Below are 22250 nucleotides of genomic sequence, written 5' to 3' on the forward strand. Positions count from 1 at the left end.
ACTTTTAGACATTTATTCAGGGCCTGAATTTCATTTTTGAAAATGGGGGGAAATTCCCCTCTTAGGTGTCTCTTAGGGAAGCAGCACGGACTGTGTATACAATCAGTAATACAATCTTTCAAAGACATGTTTAAACAATAAACATAAGCAACACATTCAATACTTTTTACATTTGCATTTACTTTAGATTTATACAGGTGCATCTCAATAAATCAGAATGTTGTGAAAAAGTTCATTTCAGTAAATCAACTCAAATTGTTAAACTCGTGTATTAAATCAATTCAATGCACACAGACTGAAGTAGTTTAAGTCTTTGGTTCTTTTAATTGTGATGATTTTGGCTCACATTTAACAAAAACCCACCAATTCACTATCTCAACAAATTAGAATAAATTACTACATTTTCGTGTCAATCCATGTTCATATTTACTGCAAAAATGAGCTGTTACTTTAATTCAGTGCTTGCAGCGCAACAAAAATAGACTCTGTGCGGAAACCATCTCTGCACTGCTGCAGACACACAGCTCATGGATTGCACTGCCGGACAGCAACCGTGTGCAGTGTGCACGCTTTATTAATCCGTTAACATGAGCGCGGAAAAAATACACACCACATATGCACTGCAAACGGAGTAAATGTTAACCTGGCATTATGTGTGTGCGCTGCGAGTGCGCATGAGCGCACGGTCTCCAGGAGAGTGCGCAAGCGCTGAATGGTTAAACACTGGCAAGAATTAAAAAGTAATGCAATTTAGTTCCTCACCTTCAGCATTATAATGATTTCACATGCGCCTGACAGAGACTGAGACGGTGCCGCTGCATGTCATGCCAAACCTCTCATGGCAGCGTCATCAGCCTTGAGATCGTTTTTTTTTAGATCGCCGATCACTCATCCCAACGTGATTATCGGCCGATAATGATCGGTAGCCGATCAATCGGAGCACCCCTAGTATTTACAACACTGTTCCAGAACAGTTCAACCCAAATATTCAGATGTGTGCAGCACATTTTATGGAGGACTGTTTCCTGATCAAGGTAGAGTAGAAAGTGGGCAGCCATTTATGCTGCAGCGCCCGGGGAGCAGTTGGGGGTTCGGTGCCTTGGTCAAGGGTCTCACCTCAGTCGTGGTATTGAAGGTGGGAGAGAGTGCTGTACATTCACTCCCCCCACCCACAATCCCTGCCGGTACGAGACTCGAACCCACAACCTTTGGGTTATGAGTCCAACTCTCTAAACATTAGGCCACGACTTCCCCCCAAGAATATGTACAGTACTGTACTGTACATAATGTATGTACAGTATGTGGAAAATAATGTGTTTTTTTTACCTTAAACCGCATAAACACATTTCATTACACCAAATACACAAAATAATGTCCTTTTTAGCAACATATGACCCCTTTAAAATACCTTGAACGATGAAACTTTCAAGCACCAAAACACTGAACTTGCACATGAATATAATAGTCAAAAGTTCAACAAAATGAGCAGAAAAAATACTTTCTGAAATAAAATAAAGTTCCATGTTACTTTGAATACAGTTTTAGTCATGTTTATTCATGTTTTCCCGACAGTATGTAAAATCAGTATTTCCACACTTGGGATTCAAAACGTGAAGGTGCAGAAAGATTTCTCGAAGAGGTTTGATCCTCTGCCTGTCATGGTTTTGCTTTCTCACGCCGGCTTGAAACGTATACAATGTCATCTAATTCAGTGGCACTGCGCATGCAGACCGCTCATTGTATGACAAAGCACCACGAGAGCTACAGAGAGCAGATGGCTCCGCATGCTTTCGAATCGCTCTCGTGGTACTTTGATGTCATACACCGATTGGTCTGCGCGCTGCTGCTTCAAGTCGAACACACCTATACATTTAGTCTTCTGTTGGAATAAAAGCGCTAACTTCACCCGACCACCGCATAAACACATTTCATTACACCAAATACACAAAATAATGTCCTTTTTAGCAACATATGACCCCTTTAAAATACCTTGAACGATGAAACTTTCAAGCACCAAAACACTGAACTTGCACATGAATATAATAGTCAAAAGTTCAACAAAATGAGCAGAAAAAATACTTTCTGAAATAAAATAAAGTTCCATGTTACTTTGAATACAGTTTTAGTCATGTTTATTCATGTTTTCCCGACAGTATGTAAAATCAGTATTTCCACACTTGGGATTCAAAACGTGAAGGTGCAGAAAGATTTCTCGAAGAGGTTTGATCCTCTGCCTGTCATGGTTTTGCTTTCTCACGCCGGCTTGAAACGTATACAATGTCATCTAATTCAGTGGCACTGCGCATGCAGACCGCTCATTGTATGACAAAGCACCACGAGAGCTACAGAGAGCAGATGGCTCCGCATGCTTTCGAATCGCTCTCGTGGTACTTTGATGTCATACACCGATTGGTCTGCGCGCTGCTGCTTCAAGTCGAACACACCTATACATTTAGTCTTCTGTTGGAATAAAAGCGCTAACTTCACCCGACCACCTCTTAGGAAAAGCAAAATAATCAAATATAAATCAATTCTGAGATAAACCAATCGATTTTTAAATCGTTTTTAAAAGAATCGCGATAGTTAGGTGAATCGATTTTTTCTCCCACCCCTAATTAAAATATACTTTGATTAAAAAAAAAAACATACTTAATATATACAATGATCTGAATACATCTTTTTGTATGTTTTAAATGTCTGAATATAATAACAATTAATTGACATTTTTAAGTACTTCAGCACAATCTTTTATTATTTCATAACAGAACTGCATAGCTTCTCTATTTAATATTTAAAAAGGTTTTGCCCATCAAAGTCATGTGGTGCAACACAAAGCAGGAAATTATATATTTGTGTTTAGGTCTTAAAATATTAGATCATTTTAACTTCTTTGACAAGGCATAAAGACTTAACCCTCAAAACATTTAATTATATTTAGTTTATAATTGATGTTTATAAATATATATTATCCTTAATTATATTTAAGAAAAGTTTATTTTAAACATTTATTAAGATGTGTACATTAGTTAAAACAATGCAAGTAAAATATGTTATTACTTCTTACTTGGTGGATCACCAACTGTGTCAACAGATTTAAAATGTTCTTGAAAATAGTACAAAAAATCTAAACCAACATGAATACAAACAGCTTTTTATTTATCACGGACACTCTTGTATATCACTGATACTTTTGCAAACATCTGCCAAAGTTATAATCAATATCATATGGTACTGTTAAGAGGTCACAATCAGAATTTGTCTAAACGGGGCACCACCATCCACTGGGTGCAAATGCTGGGCGAGCGGATCAACTGCAGTCCAACTGCAGAAGCATTGATTGGTAGAAGCCATGGCAGCCTGCAATCTCCCTCTAACTGTTTCCAAATGTGGGCTGAGTCCAGTGAGTAATCAGCCCGCTTCAAACACAGAGCCCTTTGACTGCACACAAACCTGGCCTGTCCGGCTGCCTAACAGACCTCCTGCTCCAACACCGGCACTGACTGGGGTTGACTCTGTGTGTGTGTAAGACTGAGTTAACGTCTGAGTATGCAACTGTGTTTCAGCATGTACACGTGTCCATGAATATTCTCACGTTGAACATCTCTGAATGGAGCACAGTTATTCAGGAACTTCACATCATGTAGCATTTAGTATCCAATGGCTGAGCGCTAGAGGGGCAGGGAATGCCAGGAAGCTCCAGCGCTGTGATCGGCAGCCAGGAATCAACCCACCCTCTTTACGGAGGCAATCACATAAAGTCTATACGCCCAAAACAGAGTCCAAAAAGCTTTTAGCTGTTGGATCATCCAACTTTAACCTCCATCTTGAGTCAGGTCTGAGAAACGACTATATCTGTATCTCTTGAAAACATTCCAGTACCAACAGGAAAATGCTAGACAACTAAAACAATTCGGTCAAAACAAGTTGTCTCAATGGAGACAGTTGATCACTCCATAGCTCAGCTCCAGATCTGAACACTGGCATCACCACATCAAATCATTTTCCTGCCCTCCACCAGCCTTGCATGCTTTCCCCTTCGCAGCCCTGTCACCGCATCCATCAGTCTGTCAGTTCATCACTCCACCCTGGGCGATCTGACTCAACCTGCCTGCAACTCGTTTCTCTTCAGCGATTCCCACCTGCATCACGTCTCACCGCCAGACATCTGAAGAAGCATCCTGGAACACCACATCATTTTCTGCCATATGCCCTTGCATCAAACATACAACACAGTGATGGCAATAAATAATTCCACTGATTTTAACTATTCATTTGTATTTTGAAACATACCTAGTTCCAATTAAGGCTATTATCATTAACTAAAACTATTACAAAGACTATAAGTGGGAAAATAATTTAATTTCTAAAATAAAAATGGGAGCTTGCAAAAAATAACAAAAAAAAGAAAATATAAATATGCACTACAATATGAATGAAAATAAAAGATAAATACAGAGAAAATGGGGACGTCGGAACCAACTAACCCCATCTGGCTTATGACATTTAGGGACAGCTACATCTGACACCGATGACACCATTACAACAAAGCCTTCCTGTAGCTCAAATGTGGACTTTGAATGTAATGTAACTCACTTTGGACAAAAGTGTCAAGACAAATGCATAAATGTAAATGTAAATCAACATGCAACAACGTCGTCCCACCAAAAATATGGTGCACATGATCTTAGAGAAACAATGTGAAGACAATGTGAATTAAGTTCAAATCTTGTTTGGTTGATCCAAACAGCCTCAAATATCTCAAGGATTCTATGCCATGAACTTTGCAAAACCTGGCAAAACCAGTAAATAACTGTTCTCCATCCAGTGTAAGCAATCTGATAAGATCTGAGTGGATCTAGTCCATACTGCAGAATCATAAATGCCCCCGAGATGCAGAGAGTGATGATAGTTACAATTTACTGCTGAATATAGCAGTAATGGCACATCTATTGAACAATCACTGCCAGTAGGTGTGTTTTTTTCAATTTTCTGACACTGATACTATTGTTTGTTTGTTTTTTGTGTCTACAGTGCAGTTTCCGATAAAATATTGTTTCACCAAACAGACAGAACAATTTGTGGTGCTGTGGGAAAAGGTAAAATTACAACTAAAATGAAACTTTATGAAAGCCATAAAATCAAATTTTTACTAAAATCACAAAAAAGCAACAGACTATTAATGTACTATTAAAATGAATACAAAAAAAATTTAATACAAAAAAAGCTAATGAAAATTTTGTTAAATAAAAAAAACAATAAATGAGTTCAAATACATTGCATTGTAGAAATACATCGGATAAATGCAATTTAAGCTATCCCAGGTTTGCAAGTGGTAAAGCACCTGCATCAAGGAAAATAAATTAAAACATTTCCCTCAGTTTCTGAAAATGAATGAAAACAATGTGGGCTATGACTTTAATGTTCATTTTGTGTGGTTAATTACAAAGAAAAAAAATGACAATTATTCACATCCTCTGACCCGTCAGATTATTGCAATACAAGCTTCAAGTACTACAATCACATTTTTGTGAGAGATTATATCCTGTACTGTTCCTTCTCAACCACTGTATCCAACTGATCACAGTCTGACCCTCCAGTTGAAAATGAATGACCCTAAATCGCTTTGAATTCACTGTCAGTGTGAACGCCCCTTAAGCGAACTACAGGCAACTCTCCGCGCCAGACCACACCGAACAGATGGACGAAGACAATGGTGAAAAGCAAAAAAAATCTTGACACTTTTTCGTATTTTATTTTTTTTTGTCATTGTGCATATGACATTTAAAGCTGACAACTTTAAACTTCATACAGCATCTTAAAAACCCAGCACTCAAGGCAAGAGACGACACAATGGCCAACAATGGCCACAAAAGTCCTGTTTTCTTTCTTTTCTGCTGACATTCACAAGCAACTCAGAGGCTCTGTTATGAAATCCTTTCGTTTTTTTTGTCAATTTAGTCAATCTCTCTTTCATTCTGTCTTCTTTCACTTTCAATTCCATGTTTCAGTATGCCCTACTCATCCTTCTCCATTTCCTGTCCATATGAAGACACATCTCTCTGTCATACCTTCTCTTTCAGATCTCCATAAAATAGATTTAGATCACTTTAAGCTTTGTATTTTCCACAAGTGAGTAACTTTTCCACACCCACCTTTGCTTCCTAATAACATACAACCACAATTCACACTGCGAACACATCCACTGACAGCTTCCACAAACATACCTCCCACCCAGACATGCACCACTACCATTACTCATGACAAGACATAGGCTTCTTTGTTAATGTGTCAAGGAACACCAACAGTTTCTGTTGCCTCAGCAAAGCATGCCAAAAACATCACATTACACACATCCTCAACACACTGTGAGAGCTTTGTCACTGTGAACACAAATAGGAGACACTCTGCTGCATGCATGATTTGGCCTGAATGCTTATATATGGTCTCATTTCAGTAGCTAATTGCAAACTTGACTCTCACCAGAAAACCAAATTAGCTCATTTATAGCTTCATACAATATAAGCATCCAACAGATCAATTCTTTATTCTTCTGCAGCAAGAAACTACTGGAGTGTGTTCTCATTTTCTTACCTGCTACACAGACATTCATGCATACAAACTTACTAGACTTCTTCCTAATTTTTCACAAGAGATCTTCTCATATTGAAAATTAAACAACATTATGTTCACTCTGACTCCGCCCATTAAAGGGACGGTTCACCTAAAAATTGTGTCATTTACTCACCCCCATGTTTTTTTCTTTCTTCTGTGGAACAAAAAAGATTTTACGATTTGAACAAAATCTTATATCGGGAGTTATTTTTGCTGGAAATAAGGTTGCAACAAGCGGCTATTATTAAAACAAAAGTTATTCATTTAAGATCAGTGAGTGATTTTCTGCTTTTCCATTCTTGTTTGATTAACATTAAGGACACAGACAGCAGCAGGTATATTAGGACCTAACGCACTGATTTAATATTTCTGGACCCCATTGACTTTCATCGTATAAACAGTAGAAACATTCTTCAAAATACCTCTTTTGTGTTCTTCAGAAGAACGAAAGTCATACAGAACTGGAAAAAACATGAGGTTAAGTAAATGATAGCATTTTCTATTTGTGGGTGAAGTATCCCTTAAATAAGATGAAACATGCCCTGGGTCTATTAACGTGCATGTTCACTATTTCCATATTACTGTGTGTGACTTTTTATTACAAAATATAATTTCCAGCATCACACTATAATTGCTTTGGTCTAATTACGTTACTCTCCATTCCAGGAGTGAACACAAACCACTCACTGTCTATGGTAAAACAACCCAGTGTATGAGAGGAAGTGAGGCACACGGTGAGAAAAAAGCAGGTGGAGGAGTGATACAAAATGAAATGGTGTGCATTCCTTCAAAAGAAAGAGTCAGTAGCTTTAGTCTGGACAAGATTGTACTTGCCTCTCTCAATGAATGTCACATAGAGAGAGAGAGACAGAGAGAGGCAAGCAATGTCAGAACAGGAAAAGGAAGTGGTAAGGCACCCCCATTGCTTTAGTTATTATCCAACCCAATGACAAATCTGGGAGCAAAGACTCTTAATACTTCACACTAACTAGGTTGCATGATATACAGGTACTACAATAGTATCACAATGCCCAAGCCTCAAAATACCGGCAGTGCCACAGTAAATTACAAAAGTAATGTGATGCATGTACTGCATGAGAATATACTACCATGCATCACATACAGTACTCCATGGCATGTATTATTTGAGTCCAGTGTTTCACGTGCCAATCACACAAGATGCGATATGGAGTGCAACAGGGTGGAAAAAATTAGAGAATTTGAAAGACAGAGTGGCCAAACATCTGTACATAAGCCAACCATTAAAAAAATAGCTCAAGAGAAACACAACAATGTGAAAGCGAACCAAACTTTGAATTTTTGAGAAGTTTGGGTTAATAATTATTACAGCAGAACAGCCTCTGCAATAACACAATAAAAGAGGTATCAGGATACTACTTGGATTTGTGCCAAGTGTGTTTTCATACATTACCATTCAAATTGTTTGGATCAGATGACACTAAAGACTGGAGTAATGGTAGCTGAAAATTCAGCTTTGTCATCACAGGAATATATTTAAAAATATAAAACAGAAAATCACAGCATTGTTTCACAAAGCTAATGTCTTCAGTTTCCATTATACATATGCAGCTTTGTTGAAAATAAGAGTCTTCTTTCAAACACATTTAAAAACCTTACCAACTCCAAATTTTGAACGGAAGTGTATTCTAAAAATTATGATTGCGCAAATGGAAAGAGGATGATCGAACAGATTCAAAATTAGCACGCTTCCTTTCAAGAATTTTTCCTACAAACAAGCTTGAATCATACAGCTCATGTACATGGCCAATCCAACTGGCTTCGTGACAGGCTAATCATTCCAGCTTTTCCACTGAACTACAGTAATCAGGAATCTCTTTGCAATGGGTTGTACCATCAAAAAGTCATACATGCCTGAAGCTCTTCACTGTTGACCTAAACCTGTTTGCATCTCAGTGACTTTGTATCATCTTTCTGTTTTTCCATTATGATCCACAGTTACGTAAAACCTCAAAAAGCTACAAGTATAACAATGCTTGTGGCCTTTCCATGTGTCAGTCCTCCTACATAACAGAATAATCTGAACTGTAATGACCTCTTAAAGGATTATACATTTTGACAGTGGAGCGTTTTAATGCAAATAAGCTCAATAATATGAATAATTTTTCAAAATGCAAGGAAACAAGACATAAGAATGTTTATATACAACACTAAGATGCAAACAGAGTACCACCAGCTGACAGAGGAATACAGGCAGGTTAACTGATGACTGCAATTTCTCTTCAAATGCATCCAATAAATATGAACAAGGCTCACTCCATGAAGGTTAAACTAATCTAATCCCAGTTCACTCTAGCTGTCAGACAGTCGTAGCTAAGAACTACATCAAGACTAACGATGCTTCTTAAGTGCCCCTTGCCCAAAATTATAATGGACTACGGTGGTTTTCTACACAACAAATTACCTGGAAGCCAAACATAAAATGTAAACAATGGCCTACATCAATTTACCTTGACATTCGCTTATATAACTACTACAAAAACAAACTAAGCCTAACGTTAAAGCTACTTTATGTATGGGCAAACACAAGGGGCTACAATTTGTACTCAGTTTATTAAAGCATATCAATAAAATTCATAATAAACCCTATTTTTTTCTGCCTGCCAGGGGCTATTATAAATGTATCAAGCATTACACAGTAGGCAGTTTCAGGCTCAAATTTCATTGGCTGAGCAGTGTTTCAAGAATGTAGTTATTTAAAATAACAGCACAGGGACACAGACCTGAGTATGTAAGAATGCAAGGAGTATGTTTTCTGAAAGTTAAAGTGCCTGTGTTTTCTTTTACGAAGAGAAGTGGAGCAGTGTGATTTTGCTTGCCTCAATTAGCAGGTTTTTAAAGGTCACTGTGCCTGTGCTTTCTCTTCACCTGGGTTTCTCTCAGTGAGTGCAAAATGCAAAACACGGGATGGAATTAAGGCCAAGGATCACAGAAGGCTTGGATCGAGAAGAGAAAATATTCTCCGCTCATAAATAGTGATCCAGACCAGGCTTTCATTTTGCTTGCAAACTTGTAAAAACTGTTGCCCTGGTTTCTTTTGGAACTATTTAATTTTTTAGTACAAGAAATATAACTGGCTACTTTCACCTGAAGAGCACTTACTACATACTAATCTACCTGTGTACTAACTGTATTAAGAAAGCAATATCATAATCACAATTGGGAGGAATTGTAGCCATGCTAATATGCAGTAGGCTACAACAGAACTTTCTCTATATTGCTTAAATATTCATAGAATTCATAAAAACCGTTACCTGACAGGCCTTACACTTCTATTAAGAATTACAATTGGTATAATTAGCTTATTATAAATCTATGAAATTATTTAGTGTAGAGCTAACATCCTGTCATTGCTTATCAAAACTGAAATATCAATCTGAAATATCAATAACAACGCAAACGGCGGTTATGTTGACATTGTTCTTGTATGTACTGCAGTCCTTATATCGTGTCGATTCATTTCGAGTAAAACTGTTTAGCTGTCACAGGCCGATTTCACTTCAAAACACATCACGAAGAAGCTCGATTCGAATATTTTCTTCGCTCTCTGTTGAAAACTAGAGGCGCGGGTCGACGGAAATAACAGGAATGCTGGCAAAGGTTACATTGTAGCCAAACACAACATTCCTCTCGCTGAGCAGAGACAAATTAGCAGGATCTGATCGCTCGCCAATCATGCTAATCAAGCACGCGAATGCTCCCTCTGATGACAAATCACATCATTGAGCAACAACAAAAAAATCAAAATTGTAACAGACAACCTAAACCACATGTTTACGCTTAAAACTTACCTCCTAAAAGGTGAGACGAAGTGACAAGCGCCTCTGAAGGCTTCCTGTTCTAAAGTTGTCGTATGCCGTTGGAAAAAAACATTGTACGCGGAAGTGGAGACCAATTCAAGCGCGCGACGTTTGACAGCAGATATAAAAGCAGGACTAAATCATGCCTCTTTGTGTGCGGATGATCATTAAATATGTTCAGCGAACCCCGAGTGCACTCGACTGAAAACTATGTGTTTTTTTCCGTTTGAGACGTAACTTTTTTTCCCACTGCCTTCCTGTGACTTGCGACCACCAGAGGCCGAAAGATGTCTAAAGACCGTTTCATGTATCCCCGTATGGTTCCGTTGTAGTGTTACACTAAATTTGTTCCCCTTCATTTGTATGGCTCTCAGGGCTCTTGAACGCGTGTTCAGGGACACTACGGCCCCCCCGTGGCATTACTATACACATATTCACGATTTATGAACGTGCCCGTGCCAGGTCAGTGTTTGGATGAAGAAATGTATATTACGTGAAACTCCACCATCCTAGCTTGCATTTTTAAAAACACTTCACTCGTATTGATTTTTGTATGCACAGGAAATATGATTTATCTAGTTAATCTCTGAAATTCAGTGAATTTGGTACCTGACAGGATGTAGGCCACCTCATGAAGCTTTTCACACAGACAGGAAAAAAAACTCAGCATGAACATTTTTTTTTTTCTTTTAATGGAATGCATTTGATCTCAAATCATATATTGAACTCTAGAGAAAAATCCATACTCACAACTGAATCTCAAGAATATTGTTTATTGCTCTTGAAGATATTACTCTTTGCTCATTTTTTGTTCTAGTCATCCTTTCTGTTTTAAATTTCACAATAAAACAAAGAAAAGCTTTACTGTAAGGTAAATGGTATTTTTTCTTTTCAGTGTGTACACACAAATACACAAAGTCCTATGTACAGCTGAAATCTCCTCTAGTATGGGCAAGTCAAGGGCGCAAACTGTCATGTAACAAGTTTTTTTAAGTTCTTATCTAGAATCAGATAGTACCTTACCAAAGAATCAGAAGAATATCTGGAAATATTGTTGGCATAGGTTGATAAAATCAGATTGTGTCATTCTGCTCCTATTTATTGTTTTTACATTCAAATCGGATGATCATATATCAAACTTAATAACATTAGAATGAACACTGGTTAAAAAATTAGCAAATGCTGCAACTAATATTATTCACACTTGATTCATTATAGTACATCACCACTGGGTGAATGAATTATTGAAATATGAGACTAGTGGCCTAACTCAGTCCAGAAGGGTCATCTACTTGGAGGTATCTGGGGGAAATTTCCACAGGGCACAATTAGAAACAGCAGAAGTGTTTTGCACACTTCCTTGTCTAAACGCCATTCTTATGAGCATGTGAAAAACAAGTGCTCTTTCTCTGTCAACTTTGGCTCACTAAACATATATCCATTTTCCCATCTCATATATCACTCTTCTGTTAGGTACAGAGTAAAATGACACCAATACAACTATCCCATATAGTAATAGTAATTAAACATAATGTACACAATAATAAAATATATACAATGAAATAGATACAAACTTTAAATATTCACTGGCATGAGTAGTATTGACTCTGTCTCTCATTCTCAGGCTCATACATTTTTTTGAATGTTTTTAAAAAAGACATGGACTGGACATGAAAATTGAAAGTGAACTTAAATAAATAAAGACAAAAACTTAAATAAATAATACATAGATAAAGTTTCTTTTCAGAAACTTTGAAGGGCTTAGATAAATATAACCACAAGATGGCAATGTTTGACCATGTATATGTCTGAATTCCTTGGAATCAGCACAAACTAAAAACAAAAGTGCTTTATTGCAACACAACTGAATCACCTTAAAATTATTATGAGTGTTGCCATTATTGCATTTTGCTTGTGTTACGCTGTTCATCTGAGCACTGTATTGCAGAGCTTAGCATTAACTAATGGAAAAGTCTGTGAAATACACCAAGCAGAACAAACTAACTGCCTATCTCAGCAGGGCCAGAATGCAGTGCAATTTTTACAAAGTAGGTGATAAAAGATATGCATATTTCGTTACTGTGCTGTCTTGGCTATAAAATATCTCATCTTTACTGTTCCTAACAGAAATGAGAGAATGAAAATTCTTTAGATATTTAAACATTCTAATCCGAAAAGCATTTTTTTTGTGTGTGTGCTGCACTTTTACTCTCAGAATAACAAAAACTCTAATTGCATTGAGAGTCTTACTGTGCAATTTAGAAATTGACGAAAGCAGAAACTGAAAGTTCTGATACTGGAACAGCATGAGCGAAGAATGGCTTCGGAGGACTCCGGAAAAGAGGAAGGAAAAAATGAAATGGGAATATACAGCATCATTTCACAAATGCAGGAATACACAGACAGAAAAAGAGAAAGAGAGAACCTGCAAGACATCAAAAATCGCACAACAGAACATATTAACTGTGAGCAAGTTTAAGTGTCTCTTTTTCCCTGTGCCTGTCAGCTATAGTGAGGGAGGGAGAGAGGGATGGAGGCAGGGATGATGGTGGAGGAGTCAGGGGTGCCAGACTTTTAAGGGGATGCGGAGACACAGGTGAAGGAAGAGAAGAAAGAGGGGGCAAGACTCCCCTGAGACCCCCAGATTTGGCCTCTAGAAGGTGTGAGCGACCACCCAAACCTGGTTCCTTCCCCAGAGAGAAGTCCGGCTCGTTCTCGTTCTCCGAGCTGCAGTCGCTCAGGTCTGTGATCTCCAGGTCAGAATCAGACTCCGGATCCTGCTTCACACCCTTCCTCCGCTCGGAAGGGCTTTGACGGCCTCCTCCTCCGCTTCCCACACCAACTCCACCCAAACCCAATCCAAGGCCTAACCCCAAACCAAGACCTCCACCTGTTACAGCAGTGTTGGCCTCCCCTCTTTCCCGGTCGCCCAAACCCGTACCCCCGTTCCCCAGCTCAATCCGACCCAGTGGCAAGCTCCCTGGGTATGGTGGGATGCAGAGTCTGGGAGGCTGACCGCCCGCAGAGCCATTCGTTCCTCCCGTTTGACCACGTTCTGCCCCGGTTGTGTCTCCGGGGGGTAAGAGCGAAGAGAAGGGGTGTGACAGCTGAGACAGGCTGGATTGGAGCGGGTTGGGATAGAAATGTGAGGAGTAGAGGGAGCCTGGGGGCAATTTGGGACAGTTGTTCAGAGAAAAGGCCCCTGGGAGGTAGGGGTTGAAGCCCCAGGGGTAGTCAAAAGAGGGGTTCCGTGGGTAAGGACCCAACAGGGATGGAGGTTTGGAGTAACAAGGAGCCCCTGTGGGAGAAATTGAAAAACATGGAACGGAAACCTGTGTTAATGTTTAAGATCAGATGTTAGGGCCATGACTGAGAACAGAGAATACGAGGCAACTCATTCTCAGAGAGAAAATTAGAGGGTTGTTATAAATCATATGGCCTATTCCAAAAACGTATTCATATTTATGATTTAAAATATGATTAAAAATATATATATAATATTATTTACATTTGAGAATATTATGATAAATTATTAATTCCTTTGTTGATTTTTATTTCTGTCTCTCGCTCTATATATATATATATGATCTACATTTTGATTTTAAAAAATACAGTAAAAAAATATTACAATTACAAATAGCTGTTTTATTATATTTTCTAATGTAATTTATTCATGTGATGGCAAAGCTGAATTTTCAGCAATCATTAATTTATTTTTTAGTTTGTGTCTAATTATTTGTAATTAATTTATCAATTTAAATAATGAATTTTGTGTTATATTTAAAACACCTTTCACACAGTAATACCAGTAAATTGCCGTAAAATTACTGTAATAACTTTACTAGTAAATACAAAACGACGTTCCGTCTATTACCGGTAAAGCACCATTCACACATCAGTTTCAAAATACCAGTAAATTCTGTGACATCATTACCCACAAATGTGACCCTGGACCACAAAACCAGTCATAAGGGTCAATTTTTCAAAATTGAGATGTATACATCTATATGTAAGCTGAAAAAATAAGCTTTCCATTGATGTATGGTTTGTTAGGATAGGACAATATTTGGCCGATACACAACTATTTGAAAATCTGGAATCTGAGGGTGCAAAAAAAATCAAAATATTGAGAAAATAATGTATTGTTGGCTATTGCTACAAATATACCCGTGCTACTTATGACTGGTTTTGTGCTCCAAGGACAAAAATGACCTCTAAATGGTTGTGCCTGTTTGTAAACATGGAGGAGTATACGCGGTCAGTGTTTTTGTTGATGTCTTCATTTTTGCGTCAAACATTCACATTTATGCAGCTCCTTTTGTCCCAGAGACATCGTATTAGACATATTTAGACACTTCTTTGACTTCCGTAAACAGCGCAGAGTAAATGCGCCATCTGCGTTAGAATGTTTTGATTGACTAGTAGAGTAGATCATGCTCTCACACAGAGCACATTATCACTAACTGGTATTCTTAAGAGGTCCTGTTTACACATGATTTCTTAACGGTAATTTACCACTAAAGACTTTATGTGTGACAGGGGCTTATGTTTTATCATTTTCTACATTATTAATATTATATTATAAGATGTAACCTAAAATAGAATGGAAAGAGAAATAAGAAATCAGCCAGCTTAGTTTTTCCACAAATTAATCCATAAATTATCCTTATATTCTCAAATGTTCATATGGGAAAAAATTAGAGTTGAAATTCGTGATTTCACACTCATAATTCTTTACACGGTTTTCACAAAGTTTTTGCTTCATTATAAACACCTTTTCTTCACATGGTCACCTTTATCTTTACCTCTTCCTCTGTCTCTTTCTTTCTTCATTCCAGCCTGCTTCGCTTTCTCTCCTTTTCTCTCCCTCTCTTTTTATCTCCTCAGCCTGTCTCCGTGTTATTTGCTATGCAGGGCTAATTTGAGAGTGCTAGAGTGTATGTGTGTGTGTGTAGCTGGCAGACACATGAATATTGAATCAGTCAGGCAGGCCTCACTTGCTTATGAAAACACAGTAATGGGCGCCCACAGGCCACAAACTGAAGCCTGCACCCTCAATTAGGGCCTTCCTGCTTGGGAAAGGATTAGGAAAGGGGGTACACATGGGAGGCAGAGAGGGGTAAGAAGAGGAGGAGGGCAGAACAGGACCTCAGGACAAACAAAGTTGAAGGGGTGAGGGGGGTGTTTTGGGGTGTTTTGGGGTGGGGAGTCGCATTGACATACTCATGCCCTCATACATTCTGATACACCGGTATTTCAGTGTACATTCAGAGCATTTGAAAAGACAAAGGAGTGTGCACATGACACCGTATCACTCTCAGAGGAAGTGCTAGAGTGCAGAAGTGTAGAATGCAAATGGAAACTAACACTGTCAAGAATGTAGCTATTTCATGAATCTAAATGTAATAAAAATACTACTGATAACAGTCTTAAATCTTAACTCACGTTTATATAACTTCACTGCTCAGATGACGAAAGAACCTTTCCTAATTAACACGAATCCATCATTTTCTCTGTTACATTTGTTAAATTTGTTGTTCTGTTTAATTTATGTCTCACCTGAGCCGAGGAAAGGAAAAGTGTCCAGTCTCAGCTTGTCCCCATCAGGCCCTGGGGCCCCTGCACTGCGCTCAAAAAGAGAGGGCCCTCGACCTGATTCAGGCAAACGAGGGAATAAAGACTGAAGGGCCTAGGAAAGATGGGATAGAGAAAACACTGTGTGTCAGGATCATTACACAGTGAAAAAATTAGTGAGAAGAATTAGTTTAATAAATGATATTGTGTATAAACAGTGATTGAATGACAGATTAATAGATCAAGAAACATTTATTATAATCTATTTTAAAAATAGTTGCTTAATATTTTTGTGTACCCCAAATCCTTGTTTCAGGATTCTTTAATGTACAGATAGCTCAGAAGAACAGAATTGATTTGAAATAGAAATATTTTGTAACATTATGGTTATGGCTTTATATACATATATGGATGGCTTCACCGTCACTTTTGACCTTGGTTACTAAAATAAAAATGCATATATATATATATATATATATATATATATATATATATATATATATATAAAATATATATATATATATATTGTGTATTTAATAAAAAGATATTACTGGTTTATATACAGTATATGCTTGATTTCACACTCACACTAATACTTTATATGGTTTCTACAGTGTTTTTGCTTACATTAAAAATTTAGTAGAATTAGTTTAATAAATAACAGTACATAAACAGTGTTTAAATGACTAAAAGAGTAACTTAATAAAAATGATCTGAACAATATTAATAGTATAAATAATTTTTTTGTCAATTTTACTAAATATTACAAATATTAATTTATAATTTATAAATTAGTAACAATTTTATTGTGATGTTTATGTAGTACTACAAAATTTAAAGTCATAAAATATGAAAATAAGTGATGAATAGACCAAGAATTCACTGCTGTACATTCACAATCGGACGATGATAAGAAACATGAAACTATCATGACATCTTTAACGCTGTCTTAGAAATCTTGAAATAAGAAAGGTGCGCGTCTTAAAGACTTCATAAGATGTCAGTCAGAGTAGGCCACAAAGAGATCCTGGGGTTTACCTCCCAAAATGTGAAATGGCTTTTGGGAGCAGATTAGAAAAGGGTGGTGGGGATAAAGCTCAATAAAGGATACCTGGAAGTCGTCGCAGGAATCTTAGCGGATGAGCGCCGTAAAGATTTTCTCTCTTTTTTTTTTTATTAGTGACATGAAGGTGATCAATAATTTGTCACTCTTCTCTTCTCAGTGAGAAAAGGCAGGACTGTACTTCGAAGCTACGTAATCTGGATTGCTTAACAAAACCGCATTAATGACATGGCACTGATCTGACAGCCCCACCTTCTCTTTCATTTCTCACATGTCTTTCATTTTCAATCAATGGCAGTGATGAGTACGCCATCCCAGACAGAGATGAGAGGAAAGGGATAATGTCTTCTTTTGTTTTAAGGCTTCTTAACGCCATCTGTGACATTCTCTCTACTTTCTTCTTCACCTCTGGCTCTCTCTCTCTTTCCTTTCTCCTTCAGTCTCCTCTAGTCAAGATGTACAGCAGATAACTTTCTCATAGAATGACCTGGGTAGATATTTTTTGTGTGGCTAAAATAAAGACAGGTTATTACTAAAAATTGTATTACTGCATTTTATGAGCCTACTTATTTTACCTTTCCATGTATAGCAAATTTGCCACCCTTTTAGTCTTTTAAACCATTTATACTTTTAAGGTGCATATTTTAAGTGAATTCAGGTTTCAGATTTGGCGAAACCTTTATTGATGAAACCTATTCTCAGTGTTTTTGTATTCAAGCAAAACATATAAATTTATGCTTTGCCCCTGGTGTTCAGATGATAACTATTTTAGTTAAAGTTTAACATTTATAGAAATAACAGAAATAAAATAAATACAAAAAAAGATACCTACATACTGATTGACTCCGTACAAGTGAAGTGAAGTGACGTGACATGTGGCCAAGTATGGTGACCCATACTCAGAATTAGTGCTCTGCATTTACCCATCCAAAGTGCACACACACAGCAGTGAACACACACAAACCGTGAACACACACCCGGAGCAGTGGGCAGCCATTTTTTTGCTGCGGCACCCGGGGAGCAGTTGGGGGTTCGGTGCCTTGCTCAAGGGCCCCTTAGTCGTGGTATTGAAGGTGGGAGAGAGCGCTGTACATTCACTCCCCCCACCTACAATCCCTGCTGGTACAAGACTCGAACCCACAACCTTTGGGTTATGAGTCCGACTCTCTAACCGTTAGGCCACGACTTCCCCTTAATAGTCAATCTTCAATTGACTTCCCCTTAATAGTCAATAGACGACTTCCCCAATCAATAATCCGATCCCTCACATCAAAGCTAATACGGAGAGCCTTATACAGCATGGATTAAAAAAAATCCCATCAATCATTAAACACTGACAATAGAGCTGTTATTACCACAGAGCACATCTTCAGCTCTTCAGGTTTTTGTTTGACTTTATTCTTCTGTTCTACCTAGAGGATCATTCCTGTCTCTCATTACCCTGAGTTCTGGTCTGATGATATTTTGCTTCTGTAAACGCACTGAATATGATATATTTATTTTCTTCGTACCTCGGGTGTGACAGGGCTGCAATCCGGTGTTGCGGCTCCTCCATTGAAGTGGTTCTGGGCCAGCAGGAACGGAGAGCTGGCCATGTCCAGCAGTGGGTAATTCACCAGAACCACCTTACTGAAGTTGAACTTGTAGGTGAAGCGCTTGCCTTTAGTTTTGTGCAAAATGCGTTTGTTGTAGTAGTACCTGCAGGTTGGAGAACAACAAGCTAAATGTTTCAATTCTGTCATAATTTACTCATGTCCTTCCAAATTTCTCCCTTTTGTGAAACAAGAAGATGTGTTCTGAAGAATGTCTCAGAGTTTTTTGTCCATACAACGAGATCCAATGTTGTTTTGTTCTTCAAGGTTTGGAACGACATGAGGATGAATAAATGATGACACAGATTTCATTTCCGGGTGAATTATCTCTTTAAAGGGGCGAAAGGCTGCCTCCTCCTCCACCCGAAACATTTTCCAGGGTCATGGCCTTCATTCGGGAATGCCAGCCTTGTCAGGTTCCTGTTCTGCACGGTGATGACTGCTTAGATTTCCCTTAACATCACACAACCGCATATCGCTCAGTTGGAAATAAGAGATGGATCTGTTCAGACTCGTTGAGTCTTTTCCCCTGACCATCACCCGTTCGCATTCATCACGCATGTCAGAGCGCTTTGAGGATGCACACCTGTGCATGAGAGCGAGGCTCTTTAATCTCAGCACACTTTATGCTTGACTTCACCTTACCCAGTCCGGCAGCCTACACGAGTTCCCGTGATGCAATCTGCTGGTGCAATAATTTGTAAGCTTTTATTTTATGTGGCAATTGTGCCCCTTAATTGAGCAATTAAGCAAGGCTAATCAACGAGGCTAATTATGGCCTGTGCCTATTCATAACAATTAGCGGCCAGCGACAGCATCTATTAAAGGAAGGTTGGGGGAGGAGGGAGGAAAGCAGAGCAATAAAAGAGACGGGATGAGAAATGGATACGCATTTTTGAATGCGCAGAAGTACTTCAACCAGGGTCAAAGATCAAACCTTCAATGTTTTATGTTGGAAAGGAGATCTGATATAAGTTTGGTGAGGTACGAATCAATTTTAGACTTCATTTCAAAATCCCCATCGTCAAGTATTCTTTATATGAGGTGCTCGCCGGAGAACATCCAGAATCCATTTAGATGTTCAAAGATTCCACAAATTGGACTGTATTGATGTTCTTCAGAGGGTAGGCAGCACTTAAAATATCCACATACTATCAAGCATAGAGGGGCCATTGCTATTATACAGGATATTATGTGAGGAAAAAATAAATGATGGATTTCCCCCATCAGATGCAAGATAAAAACACACACAGAGAGAAGAAACAGCCAAACAGGCTGTATACTCAACAAAGCACACCATCTAGAATATAAATATTGCATGAGATAACAATGAAAGGCAGCAATTATGCATTAACACAGAAAACAATCCAATGAATATGAAACACGCATGCTGTGCATACCTAAGTGCTCGGCTGAGCTTGTCGTAGTTCATGTGAGGTTTGCACTTCCGAAGGCCCCACAGTCTTGCCACCTCATCTGGGTCTTTGATCACAAATTCACCATAGTCTCCCTGCCAGGCAATCACCCCCTGGTATTCCTCCTTCTGCAGCAGCTCCAGGATGAAGTGCCACAGCTGGATCTGCCTGGAGCCTGGGCTTGATTCTGGCTTATAGGCCCAGTCTGGGAAGGCGATGCCTTAGGAAAAGGAGGTGAGTAAGTGAAAGGATTTGGATAAGGCCTGTTGGTTTTGTTACTTGCTAAGAGCATTTCTGTCTAAATAACTGATGAAGCGATGGGTGGTTTCATAGGGTATTTTGATCCTATGCATCAGCAGTGGGAATTTTTAAGCGATTATTTCTGCAGGTAACATCATCTCTCCAGTAGGTGGCGACAAGTGGTTGTCTTTATTAGTGAGTCATTTAAAACATTCATTCGAAAGTTCGAAACACTATCAATTCAGCGACGAAACAACTGACTGGCTGCGTCCGAAAGCTGAAAAATGCTGCCTTCGGAGGATGCATTCCAAGGCATCAAGGCACTTCCGAATCCAATGCCTTACTTCCTGTCTGCTGAGATTCCTTCATTTGGCATTGCTTCATTTGATCGATTTTTTTGGCTGCCTTTGATATCCCATAATCCTGTGTGTTCCATTCCGTGACAGTCGAGCCAAAAATAATAATGGCATTTCAAAGCTACAGTTGGTGGTCTGTTTATGTGCAAAGGTATGTTTCTGACTTTTGATGTTATTTCTAGTGATATAGGTTTTTTTTTTTTTAGTTGTTACTAAAGCTGCTATTTTGTTGTAGATCATTAAACCGTCATTCTGCCTCAGAAGCCTGTCCAAAATCAGTGTTGTGAGGGGCCTTCGTGCACAAATGCTGCTTGTAAAGTCATTGCCTGATAAACCAAAGTGAGTCACTAAATAATTAACTCAAATGATTCGTTCAAAACACAGATTCAATCAGGAACTGAACACTATTTCTGTGAGGCAGAATCGTTGGAGGATCAAAAATATGCAAAGAATCTGGCAATAGACATTAGTCAGGTTAGACAGCATATTCAATTTAATGTGGATGAAAACAAGGCTGTGAAGGATAGACATACAGTGTTTACAATGGCATGCACTGTATATGTCATTTTCGCCAACTCACAATTTTCAAAACACCTGTCGGTATGTTTCAAAACAGTCTGTATGTTCATGCTGTTAAACAACAGTACAATCAATTGAATGCACTTCTATCCCTCACCCCCTCACTTTAATTCCTGTCAAAAATGAAATACGACACTACCCTGACTATGGTCTATATTGTGTCTAAAATGTAAGTTGCTCAATATGAACTTCTATTTGAGTAAGCTGCAGTATAATAACATATCACACTTGCAGTCATGCTGTTGGTCGAAACAACACCAGTCTTGTTATCTAGTGTGATAATTAGCTTAAATATGTATCAATATGCAGCCTTGTTTTAAAAATCAATTTGTTTTTACTGTTTTGTCATACAGAACCATGATGGTGAAGAAAAAGACATTTAAGATGGATGAAAAAACCTCTTCCAGTGTCTCACCTGGTGTCCAGAGGGCTGGGACGGGTGGCGTGAGCAGCAGATCACTAACACAGTTACAGTCCATACCTCCACTACACCTGCATTCACACAAAATTTGAGTGTAAACCATTGACGTTAGAACACAGAATGCAAGGTTAAAGGCTAAAGCATAATACTTTGACTCAACAAATATGTGTCATGGGCTTGTGGACTCATTTCACCCACTACACACCAGTGTGTCAGAACATGCTGTTGTAAAGCATGAGGGCATGTCATTCCAGTGGCCTCTAAAATCAATCAATGCCTTTTCATTTGAAGGGTTTCTTTAAATATGGTTGCCGAAGGCTGTCCCTTCAGCCATGCAGAAGATCACTGAGCATTTCTTCTCAAAGAGCAATGTTCAAAAGACACTATCTCATGCTGAACACATGACAGTGTGTGAGGCCCTCAAGCAATTAGTCCATATAGCTTCTCATAGGTATTTCTTTGCACTTTAAAACATTACATTTTGTGATAAAGTGATATTTTACAACAAATTAATTTAAGAGTAAGAAATACAAATTTCATTTTCCACTTGTTTTGCATT

General features: G+C 38.4%; 2 protein-coding genes across 3 annotated transcripts in view; both read right to left on the bottom strand.

The window, feature by feature from the left end:
* LOC107595767 (rho guanine nucleotide exchange factor 1-like) overlaps positions 1 to 10761 on the bottom strand; it is a 51254-nt gene extending 40493 nt beyond the window's left edge. For both annotated transcript variants that reach the window (XM_016286320.1, XM_016286277.1), the window contains exon 1: positions 10443 to 10761. The gene's annotated coding sequence lies outside the window, so the exon portion shown is untranslated. The remainder of the gene's footprint in view (positions 1 to 10442) is intronic.
* Positions 10762 to 12743: 1982 nt separating this feature from the next.
* Positions 12744 to 21749, bottom strand: LOC107596612 (ETS domain-containing transcription factor ERF-like). The gene is made up of 5 exons (XM_016287372.1): positions 21686 to 21749; positions 20081 to 20315; positions 18600 to 18786; positions 16011 to 16140; positions 12744 to 13749 (listed from the first exon to the last, which is right to left on the bottom strand). Exons 1-5 carry the CDS (start codon positions 21747 to 21749, stop codon positions 12911 to 12913), a joined length of 1455 nt encoding a protein of 484 aa, XP_016142858.1. The 3' UTR covers positions 12744 to 12910.
* Positions 21750 to 22250: the final 501 nt, after the last annotated feature.

The sequence above is a fragment of the Sinocyclocheilus grahami genome, unplaced genomic scaffold, assembly GCF_001515645.1.
Source record: "Sinocyclocheilus grahami isolate Dianchi unplaced genomic scaffold, SAMN03320097.WGS_v1.1 scaffold11.1, whole genome shotgun sequence".
NCBI lineage: Eukaryota > Metazoa > Chordata > Actinopteri > Cypriniformes > Cyprinidae > Sinocyclocheilus > Sinocyclocheilus grahami.